Source organism: Silurus meridionalis, chromosome 21 (assembly GCF_014805685.1).
Source record: "Silurus meridionalis isolate SWU-2019-XX chromosome 21, ASM1480568v1, whole genome shotgun sequence".
NCBI classification, from domain to species: domain Eukaryota; kingdom Metazoa; phylum Chordata; class Actinopteri; order Siluriformes; family Siluridae; genus Silurus; species Silurus meridionalis.
Window position 1 is genome coordinate 16,372,283 of NC_060904.1, and position 21,187 is coordinate 16,393,469.

Below are 21,187 nucleotides of genomic sequence, written 5' to 3' on the forward strand. Positions count from 1 at the left end.
GGCCCAGGAGTGGTAGCTTGGTGTGGCAGGGATTTGCACACATGACCTTCAGATCCAAAGTCCAATGCCTTAACCACTAAGCTACCTTTATAGTAGGCGTGTAACAAAACCTCTAAATATCCACATATCTGTATCTCTATCTACAAACGTATTGGGACACCTGATTTTTCCAGCCATATGTGGTTCTTTCCCCAACTATTACCACAGACATGGAGGCAATTGTACAGGATGTTTTTGGATGTGGTAGCATGACATTTCCAGTTCACTTATACTAGGAGACCCAAACATGTTCCAGCATGACAATGCCCCTGTGTACAAAGCAAGCTCCATGAAGATATGCTTTACATGGGATGAAGTAGAAGATCTTGAGCAGCCAGCTATACATTTCATTCCTATCGTTTAAAGTCTAGATTAGAGCAAACAAGTTCAAAACCAGGCGACAGGCAGCAAAGCATCATGGCTTGGCAAAACTTAAAAGATAGATTGAGAGCTACAGTGAGTGTAATAGTTTGTTCAACGAAGGTCCTTCAAATAGTGAGTTTTCGTGTGTAATTGGGAACACCTGTACTTAATCAGTGGAAGACGAACCAAAGTGGAAAAGTAAATGTATAAATATATACATATATACAGTGAGATTACAAACTTGTGTAGTCAAGAAGACTTAACCTGCCAACACACATTTATATATTACCTCCAACACATGGAAATTGCATAGAAATGATTTTTTTCTACCATTTATTCATATTTTTAGCTGCCATGCTTCATTATAAAGAATTTAGACTTCAACCTTGACATTTACATGCATCATAACATGACTGATGCACATACATTTAATTCCCTTTTCAATATATAGCGTCCTATCCATATATTTAACAAGTCAAACTGCCGAAGCCCTTCAGATGAAGTTCAAGATTAAACCATAAGTCTAGTTGTTTTGACATGCGGACAGCTCAGGAGCTGCAGCGTGATGGATGGCGAGCTGCCGCGGCGTCTCTTCCTGCTGAACTGCTGGAGAGAGCAAGCGTGGAGCTCAGACCTAGTTACTGGACTTAATTAGGAATTTATATACAATGTGAAATTCTTATCGCATCTTATACACATGATGAAATGAGAATGAAGGGGGAGGGAGGGTGTCTGAGAAAGAGAAATCTTACTGATTTTGAAAGCTCTGCTGTAAACATCTCATTTCCTCTAGGAAGAATCCCTCTGTCCCCATAAGACTGGTCCAATAGTTTATCAATCCAAGACAAGTTTATGAATTGAATCCTTGGAGGAAGGAGGGATCAAGCTGACCTTGTTAATTACCTTAGAATTTGGGAAGCAGAAAATTGCATTGAAGGAATTGTTATATATTGCTAAAATATATCTGTGTTGAAGCAGAAAAAAATATTACAAGCTAATTAGCGAGCCGATGTGTTTAAACAAGATTGTACAAATCATCAAGGGAAGAGCTTTGACCACATTGTGCATGATACGAAGGTCAGGTGTACTTCAGTAGGGAACTGATGCAGGTGATGACACTCCAGAGTAAAGAGGGAAGTTAACAAGGGTGCATTAAGAACCATACTGGACCCACGGTTTGACACCTATACCAGATTTTCCAACAAATTTGTGTCAAGTTCTAAACTCAAATGAACACTCTACAAGTGTATTTGACAGCAGTAAAGGTTTTTTTTGTCCCACTCTCATTTTTTGGGTTTTAATAGGTGAATGATGCAACATTGACCAGACTGTAGCATTTAGCTTTAATAGCAGGAGTGTAACAATGGCGCAACCTTCAAATATCTTTATATCTGTATCTCTTTTTATATTATGTGAACACCTATTTATCCAGCCATATGCGGTTCTTTTCCAAACCGTTTTCACAAAGTTGAAGGCATAGAATTGTATATAGAACGTCTTTGGATGCAGTAGCAATACATTTTCCTTTCACTTGAACACGGAGACCCATGTTCTAGCATGATTGCCAGCTCCATGAAGATCTGCTTTACATGTGTTGGAGTGGAAGATCTCCAGCTATAGAACTCCAACCATAATGAACATTTTTGGGATGGATCTAAACGCTGACTGCACCCCAGGCCTTTTTACCTCACCGACACCATGTACCTGACTTTACTAACACCCTTGTAGCTGAATGAATTTCCACAAGCATCTTCCAAGAAGAATGGGGGTTCTTATAAGAGCAAATGGACTAAATGTGGAATGGGATGTTTGAAAGCACATGTCAAGCTTATGGTCAGTCACAAACCTTTGGCTACATGACTGATTAGCTAGCTGCTAGCTAGCTAGCTAGATAGATAGACATTCTTTAAACTGTTAAAAAGATATAGAAGGAAAAAAATCTGTTTTAAACACCCGACCTTGCTTTGACCATTTTACAACAAATAAACAATAAACAAACCAAACAAAACCATTAAGACCCATAGACATAAATTCACAATTTAATTGAAGTAACTTTACTTGTACTTTAGTAGCATATATTAATTTATCATTTTTTCACCTCTCTCTCTCTCTCTCTCTCTCTCTCTCTCAATCTCTCCTTCTTTCTTTCTCTCTCTCTCTCTCTCTCTCTCTCTCTCTCTCTCTCTCTCTCGATATAAATATATATAAATATATATATATATATATATATATATATATATATACTGGTGAATGTGAATCAGGTGCAATGATAATGTCACGTATTGCAGTGGCTGATGGAAACTGTAGTCTCGGGTCTTTCAGGCATTACCCTGACAGCTATCTTTAAGATAAGATATAACTTTATGCGTCCCACATTGGGGATATTTTCACAGTGGGGAAATTGTATCTGTCTGGAGCAAATCTTTTCATTCTGAATAACACAATTGATATTCCACTACATCCCTTCTGTATAGCATATAACAGAAATACACACTATATTGTATTTTGTTTAGAGCAATATTTATGACAGAGCCTCCAAAACTCTTTCCAGTGTTCGGAGGGTTTCTCATGATGGTTAATTAATTCAAAGCTGTTTCTGAATCGCTAGTCAAACCTCAGCTCCACCAAATTCCAGTCGATACGTTTCAGCGATTCTTTTGGCGTGTGTTCGACACGGCGGATTGTCACCGGAGCAAATTGATGATCGCCGTAACCGTCCCTGGAAGCTTCTCGATGTATATGTGCACCGCACGATCCTCCATCTGTCATAACTCCACCCATGTTCAGCTGATCCCTGAGCACTTCTCCCCCCTCATCATCCAAATGCTGTCAAGCCTTTCTACCATTCCACTGTCTCATCTGATTAATTACGGGCCTATTTTAAACTTTACCGAAAGCCACGACGCAGCACAGGACAATACGGCTAATTAATCAGAGCTGTCCTAGATTCACGAGACGCCCCGCGCTTTGTAGTTGCATACTTATAAATCTCGTTTAGTAATTAGGGACGTTTAATTGTCTGCTTCAAATCGTCGGAAGGTTTGGACACCTAAGAATTGTCCTACTGTCGGGCCACGTTTTCGAATAAATAATCAAGACCTCATTGTTATGCATTGTGTTTCGAAGATTAGACACGCCAGTTCATTATGTTCAAAATTGCTTTCGATGCCTTTTAATTAGGTCTTTAATATGAGTGTAATAATAAGGTGTGTGGAGTATGTGCCTGAAAGTTTAGGTAAAAGAGGTGTAGCCTATATGTTTGTCAAGTGATTGAGGGTCTGATATTAACCAAGGTATTATCAAACCTAGGCACCATCTGGACATGTCAGTCTGAATAATGGTGATGCAGCTTATTTTAGTCCCAGTGGTGGAGGTGTGGTCTATGTGACTGTCAATCAGGCATTGGAGACCTGGTCTAGATTAATTAAGGATAAAATCAAAAGTGGTGCGTTCAGAATTATACATACCATAGTTTGAAATACGTGTGGCCAAGAGTGAAAGCGCGGTGGTCTAATAGCCAATCAGGTGTGCCATAGAGTGAATGGGGTGTGATCTAAAAATGAAAGAGATGTACCCAAGACAGAATGGTGTATACTACAGCGTAAAAAGGGTGTGGCCTAGAGTGAAAGAGGTGTGGCCTAATGTGAATGACTTGTGGTCTGGAATAAAAGAGGTGTACCCTACAAAAAAAAAGATACGTTCCATACGTGTGAAATGGGTGTGGCCTAAAGTGAAAAAGGTGTGGCTTAGAGTAAAAGATGTGTGGTCTTGAATAAAAGAGGTGTGGCAAAGACAGAACGATGCATAACATAGGGTTAAAAGTGTGACCTAGTTTGAAAGAGGTGTGGTTTATAGTGAAATAGGTGTGGTTTTCAGTGAAAGGGTGTGGTCTGGAATGAAAGAGGTGTGCCTAAGTTAAGAAGTTGGACCTGGAGTAAATGTGTGGCCTTAATTATTAAACCATATCATCACATTACATCAAATAAAATAAAATAAAAAATCATATATTATAGTAGATCTTTTTAATGTCTTTCATACAAAACGTTGTTGATAATGTACGCTACGAATTTATATCACCAATGCGCGATCCCATCTCTTTCATTTTGCCGTCTGTACAAATATTAAGTTTGCAACATGGACAAAAAGGATTTTTAAAAAATACATACTTTGCCTTCCTGGCCATTCGTTTCCAATTTAATAGGGTGAGATCTTTCTTTCCAAGAGTCCTATTTTCCTCTCTTTGATTTTCAAGCAGTAAAGATTAAACATCAGGCATGAAGGGAAAGGGAAAAGCGGCAAAATGGAGGGCAAACGAGGCATTCGGTGTCGATTGCCGTTTTGTGCCATGGATACGAGGCCTATTTGATGTCAGAAAAATCTCATAGGCTGAGTCGAACTGTGGGTGAGCATGGCACTGTGTGAAGGTGGAGGATTTTTTTTTTTCCAAGGCTTGACCACATTAGGGACCCTCTAAGTGCTTTACTGCTCAGGGTTATAGCAAGGAAGGCAGGGGGTGAATGAGAGAGGGGGTTTGAATGAAGAGAGAGAGAGAGAGAGAGAGAGAGAGAAAGAGAGAGAGAAAGAGAATGGGGGAGGGAGAGGTGGGGAAAAGGGAGTTTGAGGGATATGAAGAATGTTTATAAAAACAAGTCAGTCTCCTCAGAGGATTCCAAACCTTATTTGAAGTGTATGTGTGTGTGTGTGTGTGTGTATAAATATGTGCGCATGTGTGTGTGTGTGTGTGTACTCTTGGTCTGCACTGCTCATGAGGTTTTATATGAGTTTATATAACTTTTATATAAGTTGAAAACTCAGAGCACAGGGTTCAAACTTAGCTCATCTTCAATCAACACCCCCCTCCCCCCACACCACCCCAATCCAAACCAACCCAATCCCGATATTACAGAATAAAAGAAAAAGAAAAAAGCGAACATTGCTCGAAGGAAGAGAGTGCGTTTTCCTTGTGCATGCTTTCTACCAGCTTGCTTCCCTTCACATTCGGCTCGTACGGAAACTCCGCATGCTTTGACGCTGACAATCTGAACATACTGCAACCCGTCGAATGTTTAATAATAGTGCTGAAAAAAATGTCAGTGTACAAATAGTAACCGCTGAGCTTTACTGCATGAGCATCAGAGAAGTCTGATACAACGGTGCGGTGGAATTCTCGACTCTGATTGGTCGCCAGATGTCTGATTTTAGTTTAGTCGCAGGTTTATGTTCGAGAATGCCTCTGTAATTGTTGATATTGAGAGATTTTCTGTCAGGAAAATTTTACGTTTTGGAAGGATTTTCCAGTGTCAGCACCTTCTTACAGTCCGAGGAGCTTCCCAAGAGCATTCTGCACCACCACATTACATAACATCCTCATTGTACCGTGTCTGTTTCCTCTATATATATTTATATACTCCTTTATATACTGTATATCAGTATTTTTATTGTTATCTTTCATCCATAATAAAAATAGTATTAGTAAGTGATCTATCTATCTATCTATCTATCTATCTATCTATCTATCTATCTATCTATCTATCTATCTGTCTGTCTGTCTGTCTGTCTGTCTGTCTGTCTGTCTGTTTGTCTGTCTGTATGCCAACCATCTATCTATCTGTCTTTCTATGTTACATTCTATAATTGCAAATGTATGCTGTGAGTTAGAGGTGGTAGTTTAGTGGTTAAGGGATTGGACTTTGGATCTGAAGATCATGAGTTCAAATCCCAGCCTCACCAAGCTGCCACCCCTGAGCAATGGCCTTTAACTCCACAGCTGCTCAGCTGTATATATGAGATAAATGTCGCTTTGAAATTCTGTAAGACTGTACAGAGGACCACGTATATAGGTGTTATACTGTCCTACACAAGCTGATGTGTTTGTTTTTTGGCAATTACCAAAACAACAGGATGACGACAAGGAAAGTTCACAATTTGAACCCAATCGATCCTGAGACAATCGTTATTATTGATTTCTCACTTCAATGTTGAATAAACCCAGCATGTACAGTAGCATACACACTTCCTGTTTAAGGCAAAATGCTGCTTGTTGTAACCAATCAGAAACAAACATAGAGTTGTTTATCAGGCCACTGCTGGAATTAAGCGTTCAGTCGATACACTGTCATTGTGTGCACGAGCGTTTCCGAAAAGATAATACAATCTGGTTGAAAATGCTTGGTCACTTTTTCTGGAACATTAAATCTTTAAACATTTTCCTTTATTGAAGGTGTAGCAGATTAAAAGTAATCAAATGGCATAGAGAGACGGCTGAAAGATAAAGCCATTCGAAATCTTCTTAACGAGCGTCCGGCCTAAAAACGTTTAAAATCGCTGAGCCTTGGCTAATGCCTTTCCCTTTGCTCATTTTTTTTTTTCCTTACTCTTGTGCATTTTTTTCTTTCTTTCTTTCTTTTTTTCTAAAGTGACGGAAGCGTGTCCACTAAGCAGATCGTGTTCTTCCAGAGACCAACACTGCCCCTCAAGAGGAGACACTCCAAGGTGCTGAGCTTCTCGGTTCATGCTCTTTAGCACACACACACACACACACACACACACACACACACACACACACACACACACACATAAGTTTTCTTACCCAGCTCCAAAACCTTTTCTCCAAGGAATTCTCACAGTGCAGCCCAAACATTCAGAAGGAAGGCTAATATACACCAGGGTGCAAAAGTAATTAATAACATTTGTTTCAGTGTTAATTAGTTCCAGTTGAATACACAATATATTATAACACTATTGGCTTTGGACTCGTCTAATTCTACAACAGCACCAGGGAGAACGTCTGTACCACTAGACAACAATATGAATTAAATAAATGTAACACTAAGAAATGACCAACACTCACCCCAGAACCTATTGTTGTGTCTCTAGACTCCTTAATTACAGAATAAAACAGTTCAGGGTGTGATATTGAGTTCAGAACGATGTGAGCCTTTTAACACAACAATCTGCCAAATGGCTGATTTATTATCCTGAGTGCCATGTCATACTTTAAGTCTATTCATCGTTAGATTTACAGTGGCTTTGGAGCGTTTCTCAAATCCGAAATAAAAGTTTCAAAACTACTTGTTCAACCTTCACATCATGTAGTCGCTTGTAGTGTACGTCATAAAATCAATTCTCGTCCTTTTTGAACAAATTGCGAATGCTTTGTTACATTTAATCAAATTAAATGTTTATGTCATGTTCATAAAAATATATTATACTGGTTCTGGGCATCAGTTCAGTCACTGAATGCAAAATAGATAAAGCAGCTGTCAGAATCTGTCAAACTTACTTACCTTCTTCACATTTCTTTGGAGCGTTTCTCAGATCAGAAATGAAATTCTCAAAAACTACTTGTTCAACCTTCACATCATTTAGTCATTTGTGCTCATCATAAGAACATTTCTTGTTGCTTTGATCAAATTGGGAACGCTTTGGTACATTCATTTAATGGATTGTGTACAAGTGTCTGCTGTTTCCTATATTATCAGTTGTTTGTGTTCATGCTGATCAAAATATATTATACTGGTTTCACCTGAATAGTTTTAACCCCCAAAACATCTCAGCATCAGTTCATCGCCTACGTCATTGAATGCAAAAAGGTTGTGTATTGGATCTTGAATTTCACTAATAAACACGAGTAAACGGCATCAGATCAACCAATGATCAACTGGTTCTATAAAACAGGTCAAAGGTGAATCTTGTGAACCTATTACTGGCAACAGAGCAAAACACAGAAATACAACCAAAAACAGAACAGACGCTATTACAGTAAATTAGAAGTCTGTCCGGTCTCTTGCAATCAATATAAATTAAATATGCAACTCAATATATATATATATATATATATATATATATATATATATATATATATATATATATATATATATATTATTATATTATATAATATATATTATTATATATACAACTAAATTTGTGGCGTTGAAATTCATAGATGCCATACAGAAGAAATTCAACTTTTCAATCGCTGTAATCCAAACTGTAGCTTACTTTTGAGAAAAGTACAGGTTTTCGCAAGAACTGTTGCTGTTTTTAAGAAATTCACTTTTGCAAACATTAAAGATGATTCAAGAAATGCTCCAAAGTAACTGAGGAAAAATGTAAATGGACTATACGAAGCATCGAGGCAAATTATTGATGAATTTTTGTTATCGAATTACTGCAGTTACTCAAGGAATCGTTACAGCCCTAATTGACACAAATACTTACTTTTGAGTGATGAGGATTTTAAGAAAATTGCAGGCTTTCACAAAAAAAAATCTAATGTGTTGTGCTGTTTGTGCAAATTGTTTTGAGAAATGCTCCAAAGCAAATGAGGAAAAAGTGCAATGCTCCTGAATGTCTGTCAAACATCACCATATCAATATTCACTTATCTCGAACGTTCTTGTGTAGCATACAGGAAACAGGATACAGTTTTCAACCTTTTCTGATTGAATGCCTTGGTATTTTATTAACTGTGACATCTTGTCTTCTAGAAAATCATCTTCAGAAGCCGAAAGAACTCGAGCAAGAACTCGGTAAAAGACACGCTCAAAAACAAGAAGAAGAAGAATGCAACAGAAAAGGAGCTGGACGATCAGAAGATCCACGATGGTGTGGGGAAGGAGAGTAAAGACAGCACGGAGACTGCAAATGAGAATAACGCTGAAAACGAAGGAGGAGACAATGCCGAGACAGACGGAGAAACGATGGGGAAAGAGCGACCAGATCAGGAAGAACGGCAAGAGAACATGGAAGAGGTTGAGGCAGAAGTGAGGGGAGAGACGGACGGGAAAACATTGACTAATGGAAAGCAAGAAGAGGCAGGTGATGAGATAGAGACACTCTCTGACGTGAAAAATGGAGAGACGGAAGGTGAAGAGGTGAAGAAATGTGGAGAGGAAAACTACCATCTGCATAATGGCTTGGATGAGCAAGAGTCATCAACCAATGAGGCGCAAGCTAAAAATGAACACGGCACCGACATCGAGCACAACGTTCCGGCCAACCAGGAGTAAGATTTTTGTTTATCCTGTTTCTGAATGTCAAACAAAAACCTTGTCTGTTCTCGAAATCTGCGCTTTGAAGGAGTGAACATGAACACTTTCTCACTGCGTCTGCAATTCGCATCAATATAAGCACTGGATTTTAAGACCACCTGAGGATGTGTATGATGTATATAAGGAGCTCGTGACTGATGATACTTATTATTCACTTTGCTCTCGACTTGTTCGAAATTCGACAAAGCAGCAGATCCATCCAGTGGACCTAATTAACACGAGGAATGGCGGAGGACGTTTTTTTGTTTTTATTTTGCGAAAGGCAATCTGTTCTGAAGGAGATACCGTCACCTCGTTTTGTTTACAGTCTGAATATGAATGCTGAGTCGCCAGTTTACCAGGATCGGCAACTTTCGAGCCACAGCCGGTGACCAGTTTATCAGGTGGGACACCAGTCCAAAACCAAATATTATAAGTCAAAATATGTCCACTATTTCATTATTACTTATAGAAAAGTAAAAAAACCATTGAATGCATGCAGAAGCAATCACAAGCCCCAATGTATCCTACTAGGATCATTTGTATTGTGAAATATGTTATTAAAGACAATTAAAAAACACATAATGAACAATTATGACACATTACAAACCAACAGGAACCAATTAAAAAAATTACCATACCTTTGCTGATGTTGAATTGGTAGAAAAATCCATTAGAAACTGATCAAGCCATCAAAATACACCCAAAACAAGTCACTTCCCCCTTTTACATTGTGTTATTTTAGTATTTCCTGCTATTACAAATCATCAGAAACCACCAGGAACTAACGGATACCTGACCAGCCTTACTCTACCCCCATTAATCAATGAAAAGAGATCGCCAAAGGACCACATCTGACCAGATATTGCTTAGGGGCCCCTTCGGTGATCCTGTTGAACCGATAAATGGGGTGAAGTAATCCAATAGAAAACCATAAAGCCATCAAATGCATCTAGCACTGGTTTCTGGTCCCTTGGTTCAAAGCTAGGGCCATTTATATTGCGATGTTTTAGTGTTTTCTGGTGATATGAAGCATTTTAAACCACCAGGAACCAAATAATCGATGAAGAGAGATCACCGAAGGACCATGGTGTTGAACTAATAAGTGAAGGAGAACGCAATAAAAATCCATCAAACACATCCAGTTTCTGGTCCCTCGGTTCAAAACTAGGATGTCATATTTCAGTGATATTTTAGAAACCACCAGGAACCCAAAGAAAGTGGTTACTGTAAAAAGTGCATTTCGAGCAGTAGATATGAGTGTATATGTAAATACTCTGCTGTAAGAGTAGTATCTTGGACCTCTATAGTTGCCCAACCTGATAATAATGGACAACCATCTTCATGAAAATGCAGATCCACCTGATAAACTGGCACCTCATAATCCCACAATGCACACTGAGCAGAATTTTGAGCTGTCAGCATTAGAGGAACTTTTCGACGCCAGCCTGAAAGAAAGCGTTTTCATATTTAGAGACAATCTACGCTGACTCTGCAACGGCGGTTTCTTTTGTTGTTGTTGTTGTTGTTTTCCTTTCGCTGTCTTTCTGACTCACCGAGGTAATGAATGTCAAAATCCCCCCGATGTCTGCAAAATCTCCAGAAACCAAAATGAACAGCTCTCAGGAGCATGACAAAAAAATGAGGTCCTAATCCTCTCTACCACGAAGCAACTGTTACTACACAAGCGGCGAAACATCCTCTTTTTTTTTTTTTTTTTTTTGTCCCAGGCACCTAAAACTAAATGCCTGTGACCTTTGGAGCATCACAGAACAAGGACGCACCTATTAGCTGAATGTCACGACCGCTCATTTATTTGTAACGAGTGACGGAACCTCGTTCAACTCTCGATCCATAATTCGTTTTTTTTAACGCTCGGGCGGCAGATGTATGCCGTCAGACGTCTCAAAGCGTGAATTTCTGGCCGTGTTAAAGATGTTACGATTTCAGATGAAGAGCTCTTGTCAAGGGTGTTTGAAGTCGGCGCTGTTCTGCGCTCCTGCCAGTTGCGGCTGAGGGGATTACGATGAAAAAAAAAACAAGGGGAAGTATTTTAGCGATCACATGACGAGCTGAATGGAACTTCCCGGACTAAGGATTAAGCTCAAGAGTCGAGCGATTTTCCACAGAGAATCACCAGTGACGCTAACGATTAGCACAAGACTTAATCTGCGCTTGGGAAAGTGGCCAAGCTAGTGCTTTTAATGCTAGTTTATTTCTTATGGCGAGGGAAACAGGATAACACATAAACGCGCGTAGATTGCGGCTTTACATGCAGTCATTTATCCTGGCTCCTTGTTTTCTTGCGGTCCGGCGTCCCTCGACCCAGTTCGCTTCGTTTCTTTCGAGATGTAACGCGTTTTTTTTCTCACAATTCGGAATAAGATGCGAAGTGATACGAGGTGTATCGTATACATAAAAAAGAACCACACTGTCTTATCGTATCATTGCAGGGTTCGTGTAATACCGAAGTTATACTATACATTATATGGGCAAAAGTTTGTGGACAACTGACCGGAAGATTTGAATGTAATTCTGGACCACATTTCTTCTCCTTCACTGTTATTAAAACCTCCACTCTTCTGGGAAGATGTTCCACTAGATTATGTGGCGAATTGTGCCCATTCAGGTACTGATATAGGTGAGGTGATGAGGCCTGGGGTGCAGTCAGCGTTCACATTCTTCCCAAAGGTGTTCAATATGGTTTAGAGCTTTCACTCCAACCCGTGTAAAGTAGATCTATATGGAGCTTGCTTTGGGGTCTTCTCATGCTGAAACTGGTTTGGGTCTTCTAGTTTAAGTGAAGGAAAAAGTTCATTCTCAGCAACCACAGACATCTTATACAATTTTGTCCCTCAAAAAAATCAGGTCAGGTGTCCTGAAACTTTTGTCTATTTTGTATATTTTAATTGACTTTAAGGAATTAAAGTCTCAAACTCAAACCATAAAAAAAACGAATTTGAAGTGAGTTTTAATAACTTAAAAAATACACAAGAATATTTGAAGAAAAAAAATAATATCCCAGTTAACATTTTCTAATAATTGTGTATAATTTTTACACTAGTTTCATAAATCATCTACACTAAATATAGCTCAAATGTGCCTTATACAGAGATGGACAGTTTTCTCACCCATTTTGTATTCACAGTGGATCAATAAACTCAACAACCAGAAAAAGAATCTAAACTACATCAGATCAACTTTTCTCAAAACAACCCTTTTTATTTAGCATGTAGCTCAGCTGAAATATAATCGCTTTGTGTATGTGCTGTAAACTGTAATCCGCACTACTTGCTTTGAATCCCAGCGCATGCTGCACTACACGCTTCAGCTGGTTCAAAGAAACAATATTTTGCTAGTCGGCTAAATTAGCATGTCAGCGTAACATGTAACTTTTTTTTTAATTGTTGCAAATTTTTACTCACTTATAACTCAAATTATACTTCACCTCACACACACGGAGAGAAAAATTAAGATGCTAGCAAGACTGACAGTGAAGTATTTTCCACATGACCTGTGGAATAAACACCACTTGCTGACATTTCACAGAACAAGAAAACACAATTAGATTCGATTTTTACAATAATCCTATACATTTCTCAGTTTCATTCAACTTAGTCTTAAATGCACTAAACTAGCTAGCGAGCTCATAAATATAATTATGTTCTGCTCGCTGCCACTATTTATTTGCCTTCCAGGCATTGAAAACACTGGCGTTTGCCTTTGTGTTTAGGTTAATGAATTTATGATTTGTCCATCCCTGATTTTTATTTGAATTTTTTGGACAATTAAAAAAAAATTTGCATTTAAAAAAAAAGGGGAAAATAGAAAACATCCCAGTAACTACCACGAGGCCTTTTTTCTTTTTTCCTTGTTTTTCCGTTTTGCAAATTTTATTCATTTCATCTTTGACCAACAAAAAAAAGAAAACCTTTGAGTTTTGATACATTCCGTATAAACCTGATTAAAGCAGAGCCTCTCTGTTCGTGTGAAGGTTTCCTCGGTTAAACCGATGCTAAGTGACCTTTTTCTGTCTTGTGATGGAGCTCAGTGTTACGTGTTTTTTTAAATCATGGTTACGTGTTGCCGTTTTTGTCTCTCATGACGTTTTGAATACTACAAAAACAAGTCGAAGAAAAAACTCTGTACTTATCATGGCTCATCCCGAGCACTTTTTAATGCTGTACTGATAATTGTTACGTTCTCCTGACAGGTGGTTAAATGTACTCAGTGTTCTGGCGTTGTCTCGTGCGTAATTCAGGCTGTCTGTCATACTCTTTGTCTGTGGTGCTGAGATAAGATTCGTTAATGACGATCAGCAGTCAGGTCTAGAGTGCTCTCTGTGAAGCGTGACTACCTGAAAGGGCCTTAACCAAAATCCGCCGTGGCTACGTAGATTCCTGACGTCGAAAGGGGACGAAAGCGTGTTTAGACGAGGAATGCTTTGTGTCTGCTCCGTTGTGTTTAACATACACATCTACCACCTTCAGAGTTTTCTCATTTGTTATGCGTACATGAACACAGTCACGACCTCGCCGACTTTCCGTAAAAGGCGCATTTCCATCTGGTCGATTCCTCCTCCTGCAAACGAGCCAGAGAGAAAAAAAAAAAAGAAAACAAGCGTAGGAGACGAAACCTAGTGACATTTACCCCTCGCTGCGGCTAATGGACTACTCGACCCCCTTCTGGAATGTTCTTGCCCCTCGTGGACAGAGCTAATATGCACTTTGCTCGTTTTTACGCAACCTTTTCATGTGTCAAAAACTGCAGCGGTGCAGAGAGAGGTCATTACGCATAATAACTCGTGGTTCCTTCACTCCATTTCCTGTTTGCTTTTTTTCCTGGTGTGCTAAAAAAAAAGAGGGACCCAGGCAAAGGGCCATGTTACTTTTCTGGCTTTTGTATTAAAAAAAAAAAAAATTATGCTATTCCTTAAAAAAAAAAAAAATTCATTTTTTGGAGGCTGTCTGCTTTTTTTTTTTTTTTTTTTGGAATATTATTAATATTATTGTTGTTCATTGCAGCCAGTTGTATAGCATTATCTCCACAAGAGCAGCCTGTAAGTAATTGGACATGATCGCTTTTATGTTGTTGTTGTTTCCGGGACACTGGATTTGTACAATAAAAAATAATGACCATGAGATTAAAGTGCAGACAGTCAGCTTTAATTACAAGGGTATTTATATCTATATTATGAGGTAAGATTTGGGTGTTTATTCAGCTTCTTTCACATCCAAGACAGAGAGATAAAGATTTTTTTTTTAAGTGTGAATTTCCAAGTATTTACAGTCTGCATTGTATTTTCATGTCCTCTGTACAATTTGTATATTATAAATATGATTTATTTTGGTTTTGGCGTTTGAGTAATTCTAACATAAATATTCTAAATATGCTTATTGTACCCTGTGGTTTGTGTATTTATTTATTATGGCTCAGAAATTTTGCCTTCTGGAAGTTGGTAAGTAAACTAAACTAGCTAAAGCTGAAGGAATTATTCACTGATTCGGTTATTTCAGATACAAATTCGCATTTGTACATTCATCTTTATCTTCATCTCTAGTTCTTGAATGCAAGGATATTCCTCACTTTATTAAAACAGTAAAATGAGAATATTTGTGAAATGAGATGTTTAAAACACTACTAATACTAAGCTCAGGTGTCCACAAACTTTTGCTCGCCAGAGTACAATTCACAAGCTAGTTTGGGACACCTGTGTATTACCCATAATGCACTGCCAGGTAATAGTGTTCATAGTGTTAAGAAAAGTTGATAACAAATTTAAACAAAACATCAGCTTAAGTTGACTGAAACATTGCTAACACTCATGAAATGTGCTTGATGAGGTTTAGCTGAAAGCAGTGATCAAAGGAAAGCGATGAGTCATGCTAGCCGTGATCGTTGCTAGTCACATTTTTTCTTTGTTGTGTGTGAAACTTTCCTCTTACGGCTGCTCACGTTAGGGGTCGCCAAAGCGGATCATCCATCTCCAAATCACTCTGTCCTCTACATCTGCCTTTTCTAAAACAAACACCTGCATGTCTTCCCTTACCACATCCATAAACCTCCTTCTTGGCCTTCCTCTTTTCCTCCATCCTCAGCATTCTTCTACTGCTGTACACCATCTCAATCGCAGCATCCTCAACTCCAGCTCCGCCTCCTGTCTATTGTTAATGCCCAGCTAACAAAGCATTTAAATCTCCACCAAAACCTGCTTTTTTTATGTTCATAGCATTAGTGAATTATAAACAAGTACATTTTTTAGTCATGACCACTTACGACCTCGACAGTTCGTGACTTTTTATTTGGAACCGGACTGAGAGTAACTCGCGAAACATCCGATAGTTCGTGAGAAGCCACTAAAGATGCTAAGCCAAAAGAATCAACACAAATCACTAACTGCTGAACACTGTCTCAAAGGACACGTCGTAATGAGGTTGTGTTCTAATCGCCTCGAGTAGCACTCTCCACCTGCACACATTAAGCCTCTAAGTTCCCTTCAGAGCTCAGACAGTTTTAACCACGATCAGTTTGTTAAGACTCCGAATACAGCCGAGTGAAAGCGTTCCAGCAGACATGGGAATCTCAAAGGGGATGCTAATCTATAAGCTCGATCACGCCAGGTGCACTAACCACACCGGCCACAAGCAATCAATGCTGCATCCATTACTGAAACGAGTCTAATGATGCTTCGGTTACTCCGAGGTTCTAAATAATGTATACAACACGGTCAGTTCATCACGAACGAGCTGAGGAACATGACCGTGCTCCGGGATATGTGGCATTATTTAACCTTCATTAGTTTTGGGAAATTTGTTTAGCTTTAGGTCAAGAAGTTTAGATCCAAATTTGATATTTTAACTAGTCAAAGCTTGAAAAATCTCACCAAATGTACACTTTATATACAGAAAGTATTGGGACACCTGATTTTCCAGCCAAATGTGGTTATTTCCCAAACAGTTATCACAAAGTTCAAGACATACAATTACATCGGACGTCTTATATTTTCCCTTCACTTGTGCACAAAGCCAGCACTGAAGATCTGCTCTACATGGGTTGGATGTATGTGGAACATTTACATTTACATTTGCGGCTTATCCAGAGCGATGTACAAAAGTGCTTTGAGTCTCCAGCAATGAATAAATCTACACTGGTACACAAGATTACAAACTTAATATAAATATAACTCTTGATTTCTACAAAACAAACTTGGAAAGTGCTAATTTAAGTGTTTTAGGAAGAGGTAGGTCTTCAATCGTTGCTTAAAGATAGTCAGGGACTCCGCTGTACGGACATCTAGCAGAAGTTTATTCCACCACCTCGGTGCCAGAACAAAGAAGAGCTTGGAGTATACTTACCTCTCATTCTGAGAGAAGGTGGTACCAGTCGAGCAGTGCTGGAGGATCTCAGACCTGGTGCTGGTGCTGGTGCTGGTGCTGGTGCCTGGTCCTCAGATCTGGTGCAGTGCGAGATGTGATGAGGTCACTGAGGTAAACTGGTCCATTTTTGGCCTTGTAGGCAAACATTTGTGTTTTGAATCTGATACGTGCAGCTACTGGAAGCCAGTAAAGGGAGCGCAGCAGTGGGGTGGTGTGGAAGAACTTGGGCTGATTGAACACAAGTCGTGCAGCTGCGTTTTGGATCATTTGCAGTGGACGAATAGCGTTCAGGGGAAGACCTGCCAGCAGAGACTTGGAGCAGTCCAGACTTGAAATGACAAGACACTGAACAAGCACATGGTCAGCCTGTGTGGAAGATCTTCTGATATAGAGCTCCAACCCTATTGAACACCTTTGGGATGAGTGTTAATGTGCTGACTGCACCCCAGACCTCCTCACCTTCTCACCCACATCACTACCTGACTTTACTCACACACTTAAGGCTGAATCTCACAGAAATCTCAAAACAAATGTTGAATGTGATGTTCAAAAAGCACATAGGAATCATATCACATGTCCACAGACTTTTGCTAGCCAGAGTACAATTCATAGCAATTTTCACAAAATGTCAAGAAAAGTCAAAAGTTTGCTAGCGACAGTTTGTTTCCAGAAGAAACTTGTGGTTTGGGACACTAAATACCATTAAGAGAAATAACTTATCATTAGCTTTGTTAATTGTAATTTGCTAATGCTCATGAAACATGTCTTAGATTAGGGGTTTAACTGAGAGAAGTGATTAATAGAAACACTGAGTCATGCTAGACTTTAGCTTTTCTTTGTCAAGGGTGAAATTTGTACTACCTTTTTTCTAGAAACTCTTATTTCTGAGTACAGGATGCTACATTCTAGCTTTGGAAGCTAGTAATTAGCATGTTTAAATGTGGGATGAAAACAGAACTGCTCTTGTTCTGATTGAAAGTTATGATTATAATAATAAATACAAGAATTTTATTTAGAAAAGAAATCACTCAAAAACCTAAAGATAAAGCGTTTGAATCCCTCAATCTCTAGAAGGTCATAGTGCCCCCTAGTGGTCGGTTATCTTCAGTGCACTACATAGTGATAAGTATTGATTTATTGTTGTTTGGTTGTTGTTGTATTTTTGTTAAAAAAAAAACTATTTTTAAATATACACTTACAGGAACAGGTCTGGCTCGGATGTCTGTTTTGTACCGCGCTTTATAAATAACATAATCGGATAATTCAGTTAGAACAAAGCCCACTTCGGAGATGAATGCCGGTTTATTTTTAGACATCCTTCAGGCCGGTGTGTTGTATAATTTTATTATGTTGTACTTCAATACCTTGAGTATTTGTAAATGCAGTTTATGACCTGTTAGGGGACTGTGGTACGTTTATAAACAGGGCTTATTAGAGGAAATAATGGTATTTATGTTGACTTTGGTTTTAACATTGAATACAGATTAGCGTCAGTCTTTTAAATCTGATCGGAGAAAAGGTCACAGGCAAAAAGGATGCAGGAAAGGAATATCCAGGGTGTGAATTACGAGCAGGTTTCAGACGGGTTGACTAGCATTAAAAAATCCAAACACTGGTTTCGGGTATCTGAATTATGACTTTAAATATATATAAAAAAAAACATTTTTTAATATGTTTAAGTGAGGAAGGTAGCTAACATGTTTAGCCGGGAAATTTATACCTGTTTCCACTCCCATATTAAAGTATTATTTTTTTCTTACATTACATGAGAAAAAAGGTTTGTGAATACCTGAGCATAAGATCATCTAAGAAGATGTTCCACTAGATTTTGTGTGAGACTCATTCAGCCACAAAGGTGTTAGTAAAGTCAGGTACTGAGGTGGCATTAAGAGGTCTGGGGTGCAGTCAGCGTTCATCCCGAAGGTGTTCAATGGGGTTGAGGTCAAAGTTCTATAGAAGGAGATCTTCCACTCCAACTCATGTAAAGCATATCTTCATGGAGAGGGGTATTGGTTTGGAACGCATCCTATACAATTGTGTGCCTCCGGCTTTGCAGTAACAATTTAGGAAAGAACCACATATGCCAGGTGTCTTAATACTTTTGTCCATATAGTGTCTGTTATTTACTTTATTTGTGTATAATGTTGACTGAATATATCTAATTACTGGATTACTGGCTAATTATCTCTACCAAATTCTTTATAATCTAAAGCTAAAATAGATGTTTATGCTAGCAGTATTTAAAAGGGGAAAAACCGCCATAGCTGCATATAAACATCAATTTAGCTATGCTAGATTTAGCCAAGTTAGCTAACTGTTCATCTCGCTAATTCAGTATGTAAGTAAAAAATTAATGAAAAATTAACACTAGGGCGAAGTGATGAAGCAAAATTACTGTTCCAAAGTTGACTATTTTCCCAAAAAAAATGTTCCGAAGACATTTATTCCTCTTTGACCTCATCAATATGCTAATTGGTACAATTTCTATTTATTACAAAAAGACATTCATGTATTTGTCATTAACCTGTAGTAGTTTTTATGTCTTGTTAATATAGTAGCTGTCATTTCTTTACCACTCTCTACTTTTATTGATTCAGTATCAGTATGGAAGATCTTGGATGAATGTGAACACTGACTAGATCCCAGACCTCCTCGCCTCACCTTTGTCTGAATGAAACTCCACAAGCGCACTCCAAAATCTAGTGAAAACATCTTCTCTGAAGAGTGGAGCTCTTCAAAAACGTTATGTTTAAAGAGGTATGTTCAAAAAGCATATACAAACCGTATACCCAGGTGCATGGTGTTCCACAAACTTCCATATTGTGTTTTTACATAAGTACAGGAGTGGTGTATTTTACCCTCCACTGCTATTAATGTAATATATCAGCGTTAATTGGTTAGCGTTAATGTGCACCTAAAAGATGAAGGTGAAGTTCTTCACATTTATCTTCCCATTTTCTTAAAGCATTAATTTGCCATTGTTTGGTTTTGACGCTTCAGTTTTAGAAAAGAAAATGAAAAACCCCACACCGAGTTTGTGTGATGTTGACTCCCTGATCCATAAATCAACAGAAGCAGTGTGTAAGATAAGGACAGCGATATTGAAGTGTGTTTTCAATCACAAGCAAAACAAAAGCTCTTTTTTTTTCATGTCTCTGTATCAACTCGCAAGGGCCGGAATGTTAATGTGAACGCTCATTAAACAACTTTCAATTCTAGAGGGAGAAAAGAATAAATGAAACCTGATGTATATTTAATTTGGGAGTCTTCTGTTTAACATTAGAGGTGCCTTTGTTTCATTTTCAAGCAATACAGTTGTCAACTGTAAATATATCGTATAATCCAATCTAATATTTTTTAGCAATACTGGCTGTAGTTTAGCAGTTTAAGAGATTGGACTTTGGAGCTGAAGGTTGTGAGTTCAAATCCTATCCATCCCAAGCTGCCACTCCTGGGCCCCTGAGCAGGGCCCTTAACACCATATCTGCTTAGTTGTATGAATGAAATAAGGACATCTGCTAAAGGCCATAAATTGAATGCTGTGATGTAAATAACAGCGTAGGTGTAAGTGACTTGTGCAAACATTAATGAAATATTAGTGATTAGCCAACTAGTGATCAAATGCTGGCCATGCCCACTAGAGTTTGCATCATTTGAGGATGAGTGAAGCAGTGTTAGAGGATGGAAGGATGAGGGGACAGTGGCAGAGGATAGGGGGATGAGTGAAGGATTAGTAAAGGATGGAGGGATGAGTGAAGAAGCAGTAGAGGATTGAGGGATAATCTATCTATCTATCTATCTATCTATCTATCTATCTATCTATCTATCTATCTATCTATCTATCTATCTATCTATCTATCTATCTATCTATTTATCTATCTATCTAAATAGAGAAGTGGTAGAGGATGGAGGGATGAGTGGAGCAGTGGTAGAGGATAGAGGGATAAGAGAAGGATTAGTAAAGGATGGAGGGATGAGTGAAAAAGCATTAGAGAATGGAGGGATGAGCGGAGAAGAGGTAGAGGATGAAAGGATGAGCAGAGCAGTGGTAGAGGATGGAGGGATGAGTGGAGAAGAGGTAGAGGATGGAGGGATGAGTGGAGCAGTGGTGGAGGATGGAGGGATGAGTAGAGAAGAGGTAGAGGATGGAGGGATGAGTGGAGCAGTGGTGGAGGATGGAGGGATGAGTGGAGCAGTGGTGGAGGATGGAGGGATGAGTAGAGAAGAGGTAGAGGATGGAGGGATGAGTGGAGCAGTGGTGGAGGATGGAGGGATGAGTGGAGCAGTGGTGGAGGATGGAGGGATGAGTGCAGCAGTGGTGGAGGATGGAGGGATGAGTGGAGAAGAGGTAGAGGATGGAGGGATGAGTGGAGCAGTG

General features: G+C 38.9%; 1 protein-coding gene across 3 annotated transcripts in view; it reads left to right on the plus strand.

The window, feature by feature from the left end:
* Nucleotides 1-20,676, plus strand: part of LOC124403618 (raftlin-like) — a 96,905-nt gene extending 76,229 nt beyond the window's left edge. For 2 of the 3 annotated variants that reach the window (XM_046877295.1, XM_046877294.1), the window contains exons 10-11: nucleotides 6,819-6,894; nucleotides 8,891-14,825. In XM_046877295.1, the coding sequence (XP_046733251.1) occupies nucleotides 6,819-6,894; nucleotides 8,891-9,412 (598 nt within the window). In that variant the 3' untranslated portion in view covers nucleotides 9,413-14,825. Of the gene's footprint in view, nucleotides 1-6,818; nucleotides 6,895-8,890; nucleotides 14,826-19,406 lie in introns of those variants that run through there. The other variant, XR_006928919.1, reaches the window with a different exon arrangement.
* The last annotated feature ends 511 nt before the right edge of the window (nucleotides 20,677-21,187 follow it).